We start from the raw sequence: 14788 nt of genomic DNA, 5'->3' as shown, positions 1-14788 counted from the left end.
CATGATTGTGTTCTGGAAAACCCTAAGGAATCTACACAGATTACCAGAAATAATAAGTGTGTTTAGTGAGTTTTTAGGATAAATATTTGGGATAAATAAAATATTAAATTACATTTTTACATATCCATTACAATTGAAAAATTGCAAAAAGTTAAACACCTTTCACATTAGTATCTGAAAACAAAAATACTTAGGAAAAGATAAACAACATCCCTCCACTAAAATTTACAAATATTAGCAAAACAAAATTTTCTAAACACTCCAATAAAGTAATACCTTGTGTTCAGGAACTAGAAAATCCAATATTGTTAAGATGTTATGCACTCCAAAATGATCTATAGATTCAATGCAGTCTACGTGAAACTCCCAGCATGCCCTTTCAGAGATGTGAACAGTTGTATTTCCCAGAAATAGATACAATAGCTTCCATTCCACATGCTCTCCTGCAAGGTGACTTTGCCATCAAGTGTGGACTTCCCCACCAAGCGCCATCACCTAATTTCCACCACCTCAAATCAGGGCAGGTTATGCACCTGCTTTGACCAGTAGAAAATGGTGAAAGTGACACGATGCTGATTTTGGAGTTAGCCTGTCAGTGGCCTGACTCCTTCCACTTTCTACCACTGAGATCCCCGAGCACCATATAAAAAGTCTGACTATCCTGCTTGTGGTATTGCGTCAAACTGGAGAGGGAGAGGGACATTGTGAGTTACCATTTCCAAGACACTCTGAACATGAAGAAAGCTGTGCTGGATCCTGCAGACCCCTCAGTTATCAGTTGAATACCACAGAGTGACTTCAGCCCATGCCACATAAAGCCAGAAAAAATAGCCAGCCAACCTCTGCTGGAATTGTTGAGCCATAAAATTTTGCGGTAAATTAAAATGGCTGTTGTTTTATGTCAGAAAATTTTGGAGTCCTATGCCATGTAGCAAAAGATAATCAGAACAGAAAGTCGAGCCTGGAAGTATGGTGCTTCCATAACAAAACGTAAAGCATGTGCCATTGGCCTTGGCACCAGAAGTAGATGGAAGCTGGAAGGGTGTCAAGGCTTCTGTAAGTAAAATCTGAAAAGACAGGAGGAACTGTGCTTGGAGATTGAAGAAAAAGTGATTCGTGCTACCAAGTGCTGCAAAAGTTTGGCTATCCCTCACCTATAGGAGTGTGGAAAGTGGGAAATATCCCTGAACGAGCAGGTGGATTTGCTGAGACTTCCACATAGAATACTGAAGTGCCAGCTGTTTCCGCAGCAGCATATGATATGTTGAAGAACGGATAAAGAGAGGTGAGTTAAAAGAGTAACTGTTAAGTTCTCAAGCAGAATTCAGGATAAACATGAAGGGAGCCAAGAACTACTGGGTTCAAGTACAAAACTGGCCTCATCCCCAGCCTCTCCAAAAAACAAAAAGCTCTCAAAGAAAGAAATGGCACCAAAACAAATATCTCAAAGTTGTAGATATAAGACCCTAAGTGAACACTTCAGAAAGATTTAAGGTATGTCTCATAAAGTCTCTTAACTAGGAAAAAAATATGTCTAAGACTTAAGGGTGTTATCTCACTGCACACAGACTTCTTCCTCTCCAAACCCGAGAGGGGCTAATCTCAAAATATTTGTGGGTATGGCCCTTGTATAAACTTTAATGAAAACATATAGAAATTTTTAAGAGAATTGCACAAAAAGAAGCACATGGCCTCCCCTTGTAAACCAATTCCCTTGGTTATGTTGTCCACCCCCAAATTATATGTAAGCATATGGAAGAAATAGCATGTCTCTAGTTCATAGACTTCCTTTTTCAATTCATAAAATATATTTTATTTATTTATTTATTTATTTATTTATTTATTTATTTATTTATTCCCAGCTTTAATAAGATGCAATTGATATATAACATTGTATAAGTTTAAGGTGTACAACATGATGGTCTGATATATGCATATATTGCAAAATAATTACCACAATAAGCTTTGTTAACACATACATCACCTTACAATTAGAATTTTTATCTGGAATGAGAACATTTAAAATTCACTCTCTTAGCAACTATTTCTATAATACATTATTGTTAACTACTATACCCTGCTGTATGTTAGCTCCCCAGAACTTACTCAGCTTATAACTAGTACCCTTTGACTAACATCTCCCCATTTCCCCCACCCTCCAAGTCCCAGAAACCACAATTCTCTTGGCTTCTGTAAGTTGAATTTTTAAATTCCGTGCATAAATGAGATCATAGAGTATTTGTCTTTCTCTGTCTGACATATTTCACTTCAAGAGATAACAAAGAGAGAGAGATACTTCAAAGTCTCTGGTGTTGCAGTTGGTAGGATTGTCTTCTTTTTTTATAGCTGAATAATATTCTCTTGTATTCTTTTATGTATACATTTTCCTTTTCCATTCATCCATCAGTGAATGCTTAGCTTGTTCCAATATTGGCTATTGTGAATAATACTGCCATGAACATGGGAGTGCAGTTATCTCCTTAAAATTCTGATTTCATATTCTTGGATATAGTCACAGAAGAGGCATTTCTGGATCATATGGTAGTTTTATTTCACTTTATTGAGGAATCTCCATGCCATTTTCAATAGTGGCTGAAAAAATTTACATACCCAACAATGATGAACTAGGGCTCCCTTCTATCCACCATCCTCTCCAGCATATTATCTCTTAGTTGTTTGTAACATCCACCCTAACATGTATGAGGAAATATCTCAATATGGTTTTGATTTACATTTCCCTGATGATTAGTAATGTTGAGCACCCTTCCATGTTCCTCTTGGCCATTTATATGTCTTCTTTGAAAAATATCTATTCAGACCCATCGACAATTTTTTAACCAGTTTCTTGTTTTGATTTACTTTTTCCTATTTAGTTGTATAAGTCCCTCCTACATTTGGGATATTAACTCCTTATAAAATATATGACTTGCAAATATTTTCTCCCATTCCATAGATTGCCTTTCCATTTCGTGCAGAAGCAGTCTGGATTTAGAACATGAGATCCTGAACTTCAAACTCATGTCAGGATGGGATGAGATCTTAACTGGCCTAATCCTTTCTGTGTCCTCCCTCTGGGAGCCCTGAACTGCCATTTTACAAGTCTGACATACTCACTGGAGAGACAGGCTACATGGAGAAGGAGGAGGCAGAAAATTCCAGTCTTCTAGACATCCCTGCCAAGGCACAATTCCCATGAGTAAAGTCATCTTAAACTCTCCCTAAAAGCCCCTAATCAGTTGAATACCAGAAAGGAACCTGAGTCCATGCCACATAGGACAGAAAAATTGTTCAGTCAAGTCCTCAACAAATTCATATGCAGTCAGATACAGACCTATGTATGACAAGAGCCCTGTGTGTAGAGAGATACAGGCCTGTGTGTGATCATATCAAATACATATACACACACATACGTATGTATGGGTAGTCAGATACTCACCCTTGTGTTGTCAGAGACAGACCTCTGTGTGTCCACATATAGACACGAATATGAAATGGGATACAGACCTACAGATCATTGAAAATGTACCTGCATGTGGTTATACAGAGCTACATGAGGTCAGATACAGATCTCTGTGGTTTGATACCTACTTGTGTATTGTCAAATGTAGGCCTATGAACATTTGCATACAAACAAACACCATGCCTTTGAGGATTCTGATGTAATTCATGCCAGCAAAAGACACTGAGCCCTTTCTAATCAGCTCATTGAAAATGTGAACAAACTGAGGGTTATGGAAGGGGACATCAGTTGGGGGGTACAGTAACTGGGTGACGAGCATTAAGGAGGGCACATGATGTGATGAGCATTGGGTGTTATATGCAACTAATAGATACATCTGAAACTAATGATGTACTACATGTTGACTAATTGAACTTAAATTTTTAAAAAATAAAATGTGAATCAAATGTAAATAAGACAAGCTGCTTTTTAATTAAGAAAACCGAAAAGTTTATGTACACTCTATGGAGATGATTACAAATTTTTATTGAGACATTGATCAAACCTTCACAATAGGTGTCTCATTCTGGATGGGAAAACAAGATATGAAAACATGACATCTTCCTCAAAATCAATGCAGAGGGTCATGAAATTCTACATACAGTTTTATGGGAAGGTTTCAAACTTCACAAAATAATCCTAAAGTTTATCAGGAAAAATAAATATTTAGAAATTGCAAGAGACTTGAAAAGGCTGAGTAATTAAGGGAGATTATTCTTACAAGGTATAATACACCATAAAATCCTTGACTACTGACACAGAATGTTAGTGGTAGGGAAATGCACCAAAGGAAATGGAGGAGGAGCAGGAGGAGGAGGCAGCATCAGAGGAGGCGGGGAAATGGGCCCTAAATCAGACATACTAATTGTACAAAATTTGACATATTAAATAGAAACATTTAAAATTATTACTGAAATTAATAACTTTAGGAGATTATTTTTCTTGTTAGAGGAAAACAGGCTTAGATATGTCCTCATCACAAACAAAAATAAATCCTAGATCATTCAAAAAGAAAACTTTTGGGGGAGTTATTTTTTAAAAAGATATTAAAATTTATAAATTCACTGAAGGACAGTAAATAACATTTTCCAAGTGATGTGCTAGAAGAAATAAAAAAGTAAAAGAATATCAAAAGATAACGTCTTTACATAAAAACACTCATAATTAGGGGCACCTGGGTGTCTCAGCTGGTATGCATCTGCCTTCGGCTCAGGTCATGATCCCAGGGTCCTGGGATCAAGCCCCACATCCAGGCTCCCTGCTCCACGGGAAGCCCGCTTCTCCCTCTCACACTCCTCTTGCTTGTGTTCCCTCTCTCGCTGTCTCTCTCTGTCAAATAAATAAATAAAATCTTAAAAAAAAAAACACTCATAACAAAACAACATAGTGTAGAAAATACCAAAGAAGACTAAATATTTGTTGCAAATATATATATTTAATGAAGAAAAGACAAAATTCTCATTCCAATGGTTCAAGAATTTGAGAATGCAAGTAACTGACAAACTTCATGGAATGGATTCTATGTCCCAGACATTGGGCAAATACAGAGTACAAAGACAATTAAGGAATGTTCCCAGACTTATAGACTTATAGGCCAATGAACATAGACAATTAACCAGGATTTTTATCTCATCACTTGAATTATACAAATCTGGAAATTAACTAAATGTCTGTCTAAGTCCATTTGGGCTGCTTTAACAGAATACCACAGACTGGCTTCAACATCATTTATTTCTCATAGTTCTGGAGTCTGGGGAAGGCCAAGATCAAGACACTTGCAGATTTCACGTCTGGTGAGAGCCTGCTTCCTAGTTCATGGATTACTGTCTTTTTTCTATTTTTTCCCATGGCAGAAAAGGCAAGTGAGGTCTGTGATGTCTCTTTTTATTTATTTTTTAAAAGATTTTATTTATTTATTTGACAGAGAGAAAGAGAGAACAAACAGCGAGAGCAGCCGGCAGAAGGAGAAGCAGGTCCCTGGCTGAGCAGGGATTGTGACCTGAGCCAAAGGCGGATTCCTAACCCACTGAGCCACCCAGGTGTCCCTGTGGTATCTCCTTTTTTTTTTTTAAGACTTTATTTATTCATGAGAGGCAGAGAGAGAGAGAGAGGCAGAGAAGCAGGCTCCTGGCAGAGCAGGGAGCCCCATGAGGGACTCGATTCCAGGGCCCTGGGATCAGGACCTGAGCCAAAGGCAGACACTTAACAGACTGAGCCACCCAAGTGTCCCTGTGGTATCTCTTTTTAAAGAGACACTAGTCCCATTCATGAGAGTTCTACCTTCATGACCTAATCACCTCCCAAACACCCCACCTCCAATTATATCACTTCTGATAAAATCAAATGTTTACTATCATTTAAAGAATAGTCTCATGTTTGGGAAGACTTTGAGATGAAATAAGGAATCTCCATGTAATAATAACTGGGATAAAAATTGGGATATATAGTTTATCATACACTGTGACTTACCAGTGAAAAGGTTCCATTCCCCATAGCCAGGGCACCTCATGAATCCAGACTAAATAAATAAGGGAGACAGAACCATGAGTTTCTTTGATCACATTCTTCCTACACTATTAAAGGTGAATAATATTTTCTTTCAAGCCTCATTTAGAGAGGGAAGCTTGTGAAAGAGGTCTCTGTTAAATAAATCAATTTATATTATGGCCTCTTTATTGCCTAATAATCTGCATTCCATTAACAGCAGGGGTAAGAATGGCATGCCATATTGCCAGCATCTTTCTTACTGATGATATCACCCAAAATATCTGGTGTCAGGTTCTGTATTACATACTTGAAGTTCATGAATTATGGATTATGTTAACTCCAACTATGAAAGGAAGGGCCTAGGTCCCTAAAGAAGGCTATGAAATACTGTATGCAAAAGTAGAGATGGGGATACTGAAAAATGGTAGAGATATTATCAGATATTCTAAACTGTCAGGGAAGATTAATGGATCATTTCAATGAAAATATAACACCATACAAAGCTACTCCACTTGAGAAGATAATAGGACTTCCCTCAGAAAAATGTGTAAATCTAACTTATTATATCTACATCTTTTGTTCAGCTTATTTTCTAAATTTAACTTCTTCATGATTAATATTATAACTTGGAAGCAACATTCCTTTTCAATCCTATGTACTAAGAAATATGAACAGAATTATATACTTAAATATCTTGAGGATACAAAAATAAGATACATAATTCAAATATTAATATCAGTTGTCTTTGTATGGGAAGAGTGAACCAAGTGTTTATGGCCCATTTCTTAATTTCTCTCTCTGAGATATGCAATGAGCACTATTAATTCTGAAAAAAAAAACACATAATGTAAGAGAAAAGAATGTGAAAATTGTCCACCAATGAAAATAAAGGTACATAGAACATAAACCCATGGTTTCAACAAAGACGTTTTATACCCAAAAGCTACACATCTATTTTCCTAACAATTTATGAAAATCTTAGAAATCTATTTTGACCATTGTAGTATTTACATCTTAAATGCAATGTTTCATCATACGCAAGTTCATTAAACCTGAGGAGAAATTCATTACAAATAAATAATCCTTCCTTGGGTGGAGCAACTCTTCATTGAAAAGAGGTGACACATTTCTCGTTGGCCTCATTTTCTTCTTCTGGTCCACAGCTTTTTCATGGCATTTTTCATCTCTCCATTTCTCAGAGTATAGATTAGAGGGTTTAACATAGGGGTGATAACTGTGTAAAACACAGTCAAGAATTTATCAATGGGTAAGGTGGAAGGAGGTCTCACATACATAAAAATGCAGGGGACAAAGAAGAGGACCACCACTGTAATGTGGGAGCCACAGGTGGATAAGGCTTTGCGCCTCCCTTCCTGACTATGGGTCTTCAGGGAGTGCAGAATGACTCCATAGGAGATGAGTAAGACTGTAAAGATGACCACACAGATTATGCCATCATTGGCAACCACAGTGAGGCCAATAATGTAGGTGTCAGAGCAGGCAAGTTTTAATAATGGGTACATGTCACAGATGAAGTGGTCAATGACGTTGGGACCACAGAAGGGAAGGTTGTAAACAAAGAGAAGCTTAACTACAGCATGCAAAAAACCTCCAAAACAAGCTAACATCAGCAACAGGACACACACCCGTTGATTCATGATCGTCAAATAATGCAAGGGTTTGCAGATGGCCACATAGCGGTCATAGGCCATGACCACCAGAAGTAAAATCTCAGCACCACCAAATAAGTGCCCTATAAAGAGCTGGGACATGCAAGCTTGGAAGGAAATGGTTTTCTTCTCATAGAGTAAGTCTATAATCATATTTGGAGTAACTGTAGTTGAATACACAGCATCCATAAATGATAAGTAACCAAGGAAGAAGTACATAGGGGCATCCAGGGTAGGGCTGACCACCACAGTCACCACAATGAGTAGGTTGCCCACCATTGTCACGATGTAGATGATCGAGAACACAGCAAATAATATCTTCTGACCGTGGAGGCTCTGGGTGAGTCCCGAGAGGACAAACTCAGTCACATTGTTCCTGAGTTCCATATGTTCTTTTGCCTGTTCTTATTTCACAGTTCAAGACAAAATTAGTATAAATATAATGATTACTGTTGACTTCCTGAACTCTTAACACAATTTGTTTTTTTCTTTCAACAAATAGGCATTATAGTTTATTTTCCAGTGCTTTCAGAAATTACAAGAATACAAGGCTGATTAAAACATTCTCTCCAACCTCAGCAGTCTTGCAGAGTAAGGAAGAGATAAGTCATTAAAGATATCCTGGGAAAAGGACACATTAATAAATAAATGAGGTGCCACAACCAGCTTTCCAACTGAAAGCTAGTAAAATTATACATATAGTGAATTCTTCATATAAAAATTTTTAAATGAATTAAGGTTAATGAAAACCTAAAACAAGATTTATATTTACTTCCCAGTTAATGAAAGAGATGACTTTCTAACTTCTAGAATCCTCTTAACTAATAAAGAAATTGATATATTTTATAATATCAAAACATCTCAAAGACTTTAAAAAGATACCATGACATCAATAGATAAAAGTAGGTGGGGGGAAAGATTTACACTTCAGAGGACATACACAGAGTTAATATCAAAATAGACACAGAGCTCTAAGAAAACAAAATACAGAAGACAAAGAAACCAATGGCAAGTGGGTAAATCATATAGAGAAGCATTTATAGGAATAGCCAACATACATATGCTGTGATGCTGAAACTCGTCTGTGAACAGAATCAATGGAACTGAAGTAAGAGCTTGATTATGACAGTGTGACCTTGGATTCTTCAAAATCACTCATTCAAGTTTGTGGGTGCTACACCACCCTCTAAACTTTCACAGATCAGCAAACAATGCTCAGAGAACTTTATCAGTTGAAACCATCTATAGCATTAGAAGTATCTGCCCAATAAAATATCCCTAAACCTGAAATTAGTTTCTAAAACACTGATGTTAGAGAAAGTATGTTTATTCTATATCTTTATATGAAATAGCCAAAAAGAGTATTACAGACCTGAGCTAATTCCCATATATTCTAGTAACCATAAAGAACCCCATCTTATGGCTGATTATCAGATTCACACAGGAGAACTTTTAAAAGACTGTGAATTCCAACATCACCAACATGTAAAATATGAAGTCTACTTTGGAATCTTACATCTAATTAGACTTTCTGGGTTGCCTGCATACTGAAACACAATTCAGTCCAGGGTTGCTGTCCCTTCTCCCTTCTCCTTTGAGCACTGATGCCATCTCTGTGCACACAGATCAAGAAAACACATGCACCATCACCAGACCTTGAACTGTCTCCATGTGAACAAAGCTTTCCATGCTGGAAGAAAGTCTTATTCATTTCCGTCTTTCAGAAAAAGGTCACCTCTTAAATTGCTGGGATTTTCAAAATGAATACAAAGGCCCCATAATCTCAACAAGTCTGAATGTGAACAAAGAGACTCAAAATCTTCATTGTTGGCATAATTTGCCCTGGTAATGAAAAAATGTTAAACCAACATCTTCAGATTAAAAAAAGAAAAAAAAACTTTACAGGAGAGAAAATTGTGAATTGTTTAAATAAAGATTGTGTGGTTTGTTTTTTATGCAAATATAAGTAAAATGGTGAAATAGCCTTTATGACAGTCAATTCTCAATCACTTATACCGGTCTAACTTCACAAAACATAGTTAAACATTGGATTCCCTGAATGATGGAGAATAATTTCACACAGATACTTCACTATGGTCTGAATCCATCATTTGATACCTGAAAAAGCCAGTTATACAAGCACGGATCCAAATACTCTCTGAGGTCAAGACAAAGGTCTGTAAACACTTTATCTGCATTTGAACCACAACAAGCCCTATTGAGACATTCCATTGGTGCTTCTCCAAGAATGATTCTTCTCTAATTAAATTCATTGGGACCTTCATCATAATTTTGAGGGTAGACCTGCCTCTCCAGAGATCGCACCAGGATAATCACCATGTACAACAGGACTTGAGGAAACATGTCCTCTGGGGGTTGGAGGGGAAGGACAAGGAATCCCCAAAGAACAACTTGAGATTGAATCACCAAAAGAGAAATGTCCAGTATGGACAGAAATAAAATATGTAAAAACTCTCTTCTTTCAAGCATGACTTTCAAATTAGGCAAAGCTATTTTAGTTAGCTATGTCTTTTCACATGGACACCTGAACTGACTTCCAGAACATCATGAAAGCAAATTTCATACAACCCATTTAAATGTTGTAACAAATGTAGATAAAGCAAGCTTCTTCCCTAAGGAAAGAGTCTTGAGTTTGTCACATAGGAGCACACAGGCAAGTTGATAGAACCTGTGTTAGTATGGGAGTGGGGAGGGTGAAAACACTGTGGGAGGATTCCACTTATCTCAGAGTTCTTAGAGAACATTCATCAAAATAGACATTACATTTGGCCAGAAAACAAGTTGCAATGCATTTCAAAGGACTTCAAACATACAGAACATATATAATGGAATTCAACCCAAACATAACAGTGTTTCCCAATCATTTAAAGGAGTGTGTAGAATGAAATTTGTAGCTTTAACTAAAATATTAGGAAAAAAGAGATATTATAAGAAGTAAACTAACATTCCATCTCAAGAAGTTGAAAACAGAAAAACAAAATAAACCCACAGGACACTGTAGAAAGAAAGTAAGTAACAGACAGAAATCACTGAAATTTAATTTTATTGAAAAATAGAGACAATACCTAAATCTAGGAATTGGTTCTTTGAAGGATTCATAAAATTAATGTTCCTAGCAAAATGGGTGAAGAAAAACTAAGAGAACAAATGATCAGAATCAAGAATGAAGAGGGTGCCGTCAATGTATTCTACACACCTAAAAAAGATAATAAAAGAATATCACCAATGAATTTATGACAGTATACTTGCCCATTTAGAAAGTGGAGCTCCGCTAGGAAAGACACAGCTTTCTCAACAGACACAAAAAAACATTGAAACCTAATAGTTTTAAGTAAATAAAACAGTTAATATCATTCTTCTCTCGAAACGAAATTCTACATGCATATAACTTAATCAATGATACTTTCTAACAATTAATCAAAATGTAATACCAATCATACATAAGCAGCTCAAGGATGAGGGGAACTTAAAATACTCCCTGACTCATTTTATGCGCCCAGCATTACAAATAAACCAGAACGAAACAAGAACATCACAAGAACAATAATCAAGACAATCTCTCATGTTAGCAGAGACATAAAATTCTAAACACAACATTAGTTTCTCTTAGATGTTTTCCTTAGGGATTTTTTCTTTATTCTTACTGTTATGGTTTATTAGGCAGGTTTGGAAGAGTGCTCAGTGTAGGGCTAATTATGTCCCACTACTGAGGCAAGATCTTCCTAAATCCTCAGCCAGTGTCCTGCCCTGTGAACCAGAACCTGCCCAGGTTGTCCACCTGGGAGAAGGGGCACTGTGCCTGGCCCATGGAGCACTGGGCACTCCTCTCTAATGCATCCAGGTAAATCTCCATCCAGCCTCAAGTAGTTTCCGCAAATGCACATATACACACTGATCCCTCCTCTGATGAGCAATCTAGGAGGATCCTTGCAGCTCTCCAGCATTGATTCTCTCCTTCTCTCTCTCTCTCATTGTCTCTCACATAGTCCCACTCATTCTCCCTCATGCTCTCTCTCAAGTGCTCTCTCCTATTCTGTCTCTCTTATTCTCTCTACTCTTCCCCCCTCCCTCTCTCTCCCCATTCCCTCCCTTTCTCCTCTACCCTTTCCCTTCCTCCTCACTTCCTCCCTCCCACTCTTCCTCCCTTCTTACTCTCTGTCTGTCTCCTTGTCTGTCTGTCTCTTTCTGACTTGGCATCTCTAGCCTCTGCAGAATATCACCCTCTGAATTCTAGCTCGCTTGGTGCCTTGCTGTAAGACTCTCAGTTCCATGTCCTCAACTCAGGGGGTCTGCCAGGATTTCCTAGACATCCCTGGCCTCTCCAGAATATCACCCTCTGAATTCTAGCTCCCTTGGTGCCTTGCTGTAAGACTCTCAGTTCCATGTCCTCAACTCAGAGCGTCTGCCAGGATTTCCTAGACCTCCCTGTCTGTGTCACAGCATGAAAACTTTTAAATGCAAAGCTGGGACAATCCTAGGACTTACCTTGTTTGTTACTCATCTCTCATTAATTACTGTCAACTCTTTCTGATGTCTAGTCTTGAAAACCAGTATTTCATATATTTTTCTGGTTTGTTTGATGTTTTAGGCAGAAGGGTAAATCTAGACCTTGTTGCCCCTTCTTTTCGGAATGAACCTTCCCAGTACAATGATATTTAGATATTTTTAAATTTATCTATATGGCATGAAAATAGGTCAAAGAAAAAAAAAACATGATTGTATTTTTAGGTTCTTAAACATAGTTAATTCTATCTCACTTTCTAAAAATGTTGTAAGAATTCATAGTGCCAGGCTAGATAATATTTAATTAACTCATGCTTCCCTGGATGACACTAGCTGAAAAGAAAAAAAGGAGTGTCCAGAAAACTGGCCCCCTTTTAGGGTTTCTGTACTGAAAACAGCCAAACCCTCATTGTGGCTCAATGCACTCATCCAGAGAGTAAACGATTGACTTAGGAGAAACTTTTACCTTTGGAAGTCACACACTCCAGGCACTCCCTGACTGCACGTCCATAAGGAGCACAGCTTGTTCTAATCACAGGATACTCCCAATGCCACTGTCTTGATTATTACAGCTTCACATTCCTTCTTGTCTTTCTTATTCTCTTGTCATGTTGATAACATTCACAATAAAAATGGAGGCAGAGTCTGGCTCAGGACCTTTCGCCACTAAAGCGTCTGGCCCCCAGGTCTTCTCCATTCTCCTACTAAGGTGTCTGGAGTAATCTTTTCGTTCATTGCCTCAGGGTTTGCTGGCCAAACCCAAAAAACTGTACTGTTATATTATGATCATAGATGGATTTTTCCTAATACATAATAAAAGTGTAAGCCTTAAATCCAAAATCAGTATCGTGCTGAAAAGAAATGTTAAAACTACCTTACTTATTCCAGGGTGGTATAAAGAGCAGAATTTTCCTCCTCTTAATGTGATGCTTTACGTCATAACAAATGCAACATACATGGAGAATAGTAATGTTCAATGCTACCTCTGACCCCTGCCCCCCCAACCCCAGGACTGGTAATGAAGAAAAGGCATGAATCCTAGCCAAAAAGCAGAATCAGAGGCATCTTGGTGGCTCAGCTGGTAAGGTGTCCAACTCCTGATTTCACCTCAGATCATGATCTCAAGGTCATGGGATCAAGCAATGCCTTCAGCTCTGTGCTCAATGTGGAGTCTGCTTGGGATTCTCTCTCTCCTTCTCCCTCTGCCCCTCTCCACACTTGCCATAAATAAATAAATAAATAAATAAATAAATAAATAAATAAATAAATAATCTTTAAGACAAAAAAGGCAAAATTACAGGATGAATTCTCACAACTGTCAGCATAATGTGTCTGCTTCCACTGTGGGAGGTGAGGATAGGGGGTCATTCTGAATGCCTGCAGAGTTCCTCTCTCTTCTCTGGCCAACATCTCTGCCAGAAGTGCTAGCATTGACAACATGCATGATACACACAACCTGCTTGTCCTGTTATTTTACTGTGTTCAGGAGGACATTTGACTCTTTGGGGGCAAACGACAGTTGAAACTAGAGGAAGATAAAACCTGGGCTGTCCAAATTTGAAAAACCCCTGACCCTTGACAAACTTCTCATTCAGATTTTGAAATAAACAGGGCTGCATAAGTCTGAAATTATGCTAAACCTAGCATGTTTTTAAATTTAAAAAATTGTAAATAAGATACAACGCCAAGCACAGCAAAAAAAAAAAAAAAAAGAATCAACAGATACTAATTACTCAATTTATGCAAATAATGTTAAGAACCTGAATGAAATGGACAATTATCTAAGGGAATATAATTCACCTAAACTAACAATGGCAGAGAAAGAAGTTTTAATGGATCGATGTCTTTGTGAGAAATCAATAAAGTGGCTGAAAAACTAACCATCAAGGAAACACCAACCTGAAATGCCTTTCTGGGAGAATTCCACCAAAGAAGCAGCTTAGAGGTGTGATTAATAACACAGGCTAGAGTCTGGGAGTTGATTTTGGCATTGGCACTCTCTCGGGGTGGTGGCCATGGGGAATTTACTTAACCCCCCATGAACCTCCATCTGTACAACCATAAAATGGGTCCAATTATAGTATCAACCTCATAGTGTCTATGAGGAGCAAATGAATACACACACATAACATGTTACAAAAATTCAAAATAAATGATAAACAATCAATGCTAGGTGTAATTTTCCTCACAAACTTTCAAATAAAATATCACCCCAATACTACTTAAACTGTTTATGAAAATGCGTTATTCTAAAAGGTCAGATTCCTAATTTTCTCCATAAGGCATTCATTCATTATTTACCATGCCCAGCACTAACATAAATGCTATGGATCCAGCAATGAATGAACTTACATCCTAGTGGGAGAACAGGTAATGAAACAAAATCTTAAAAGCAAAATGGATAGCATGTTACCTAGTCAAAAGTGTTACCATAGGTATGAAAGAAAACAGTAAGTCTAACAGAGAGGTGAGAAGTGGCTGGGGGTAGGGATTGTTAAAGGGTGGTCTCATAAGGCTCCATTTATAAACTAATATCAAAACCTAGAAAATATTGCACGAACACAGAACCTATAGACTAATTTATGAAAATCAATGCAGAAATGCTATA

The 14788-nt window shown here is 37.6% G+C and overlaps 1 protein-coding gene across 1 annotated transcript; it reads right to left on the bottom strand.

Moving 5' to 3' along the window:
* Positions 1–7125: 7125 nt before the first annotated feature.
* On the bottom strand, positions 7126–8049 carry LOC103672370 (olfactory receptor 4A15-like). Its single transcript, XM_008701075.2, has one exon. It carries the CDS (start codon positions 8041–8043, stop codon positions 7126–7128), a length of 918 nt encoding a protein of 305 aa, XP_008699297.1. The 5' UTR covers positions 8044–8049.
* Between the last annotated feature and the right edge of the window lie 6739 nt (positions 8050–14788).

Source organism: Ursus maritimus, unplaced genomic scaffold (assembly GCF_017311325.1).
Source record: "Ursus maritimus isolate PB19 unplaced genomic scaffold, ASM1731132v1 scaffold_23, whole genome shotgun sequence".
Taxonomy (NCBI): domain Eukaryota; kingdom Metazoa; phylum Chordata; class Mammalia; order Carnivora; family Ursidae; genus Ursus; species Ursus maritimus.
Note: the sequence above shows the minus strand (reverse complement) of the source record. Positions and strands in the feature narration are given on the sequence as shown.

What these genes read in the sequence shown, in the direction of transcription:
- LOC103672370 (XM_008701075.2), bottom strand. Translation starts at nt 8,043, where the DNA reads ATGGAACTCAGGAACAATGTGACTGAGTTTGTCCTCTCGGGACTCACC.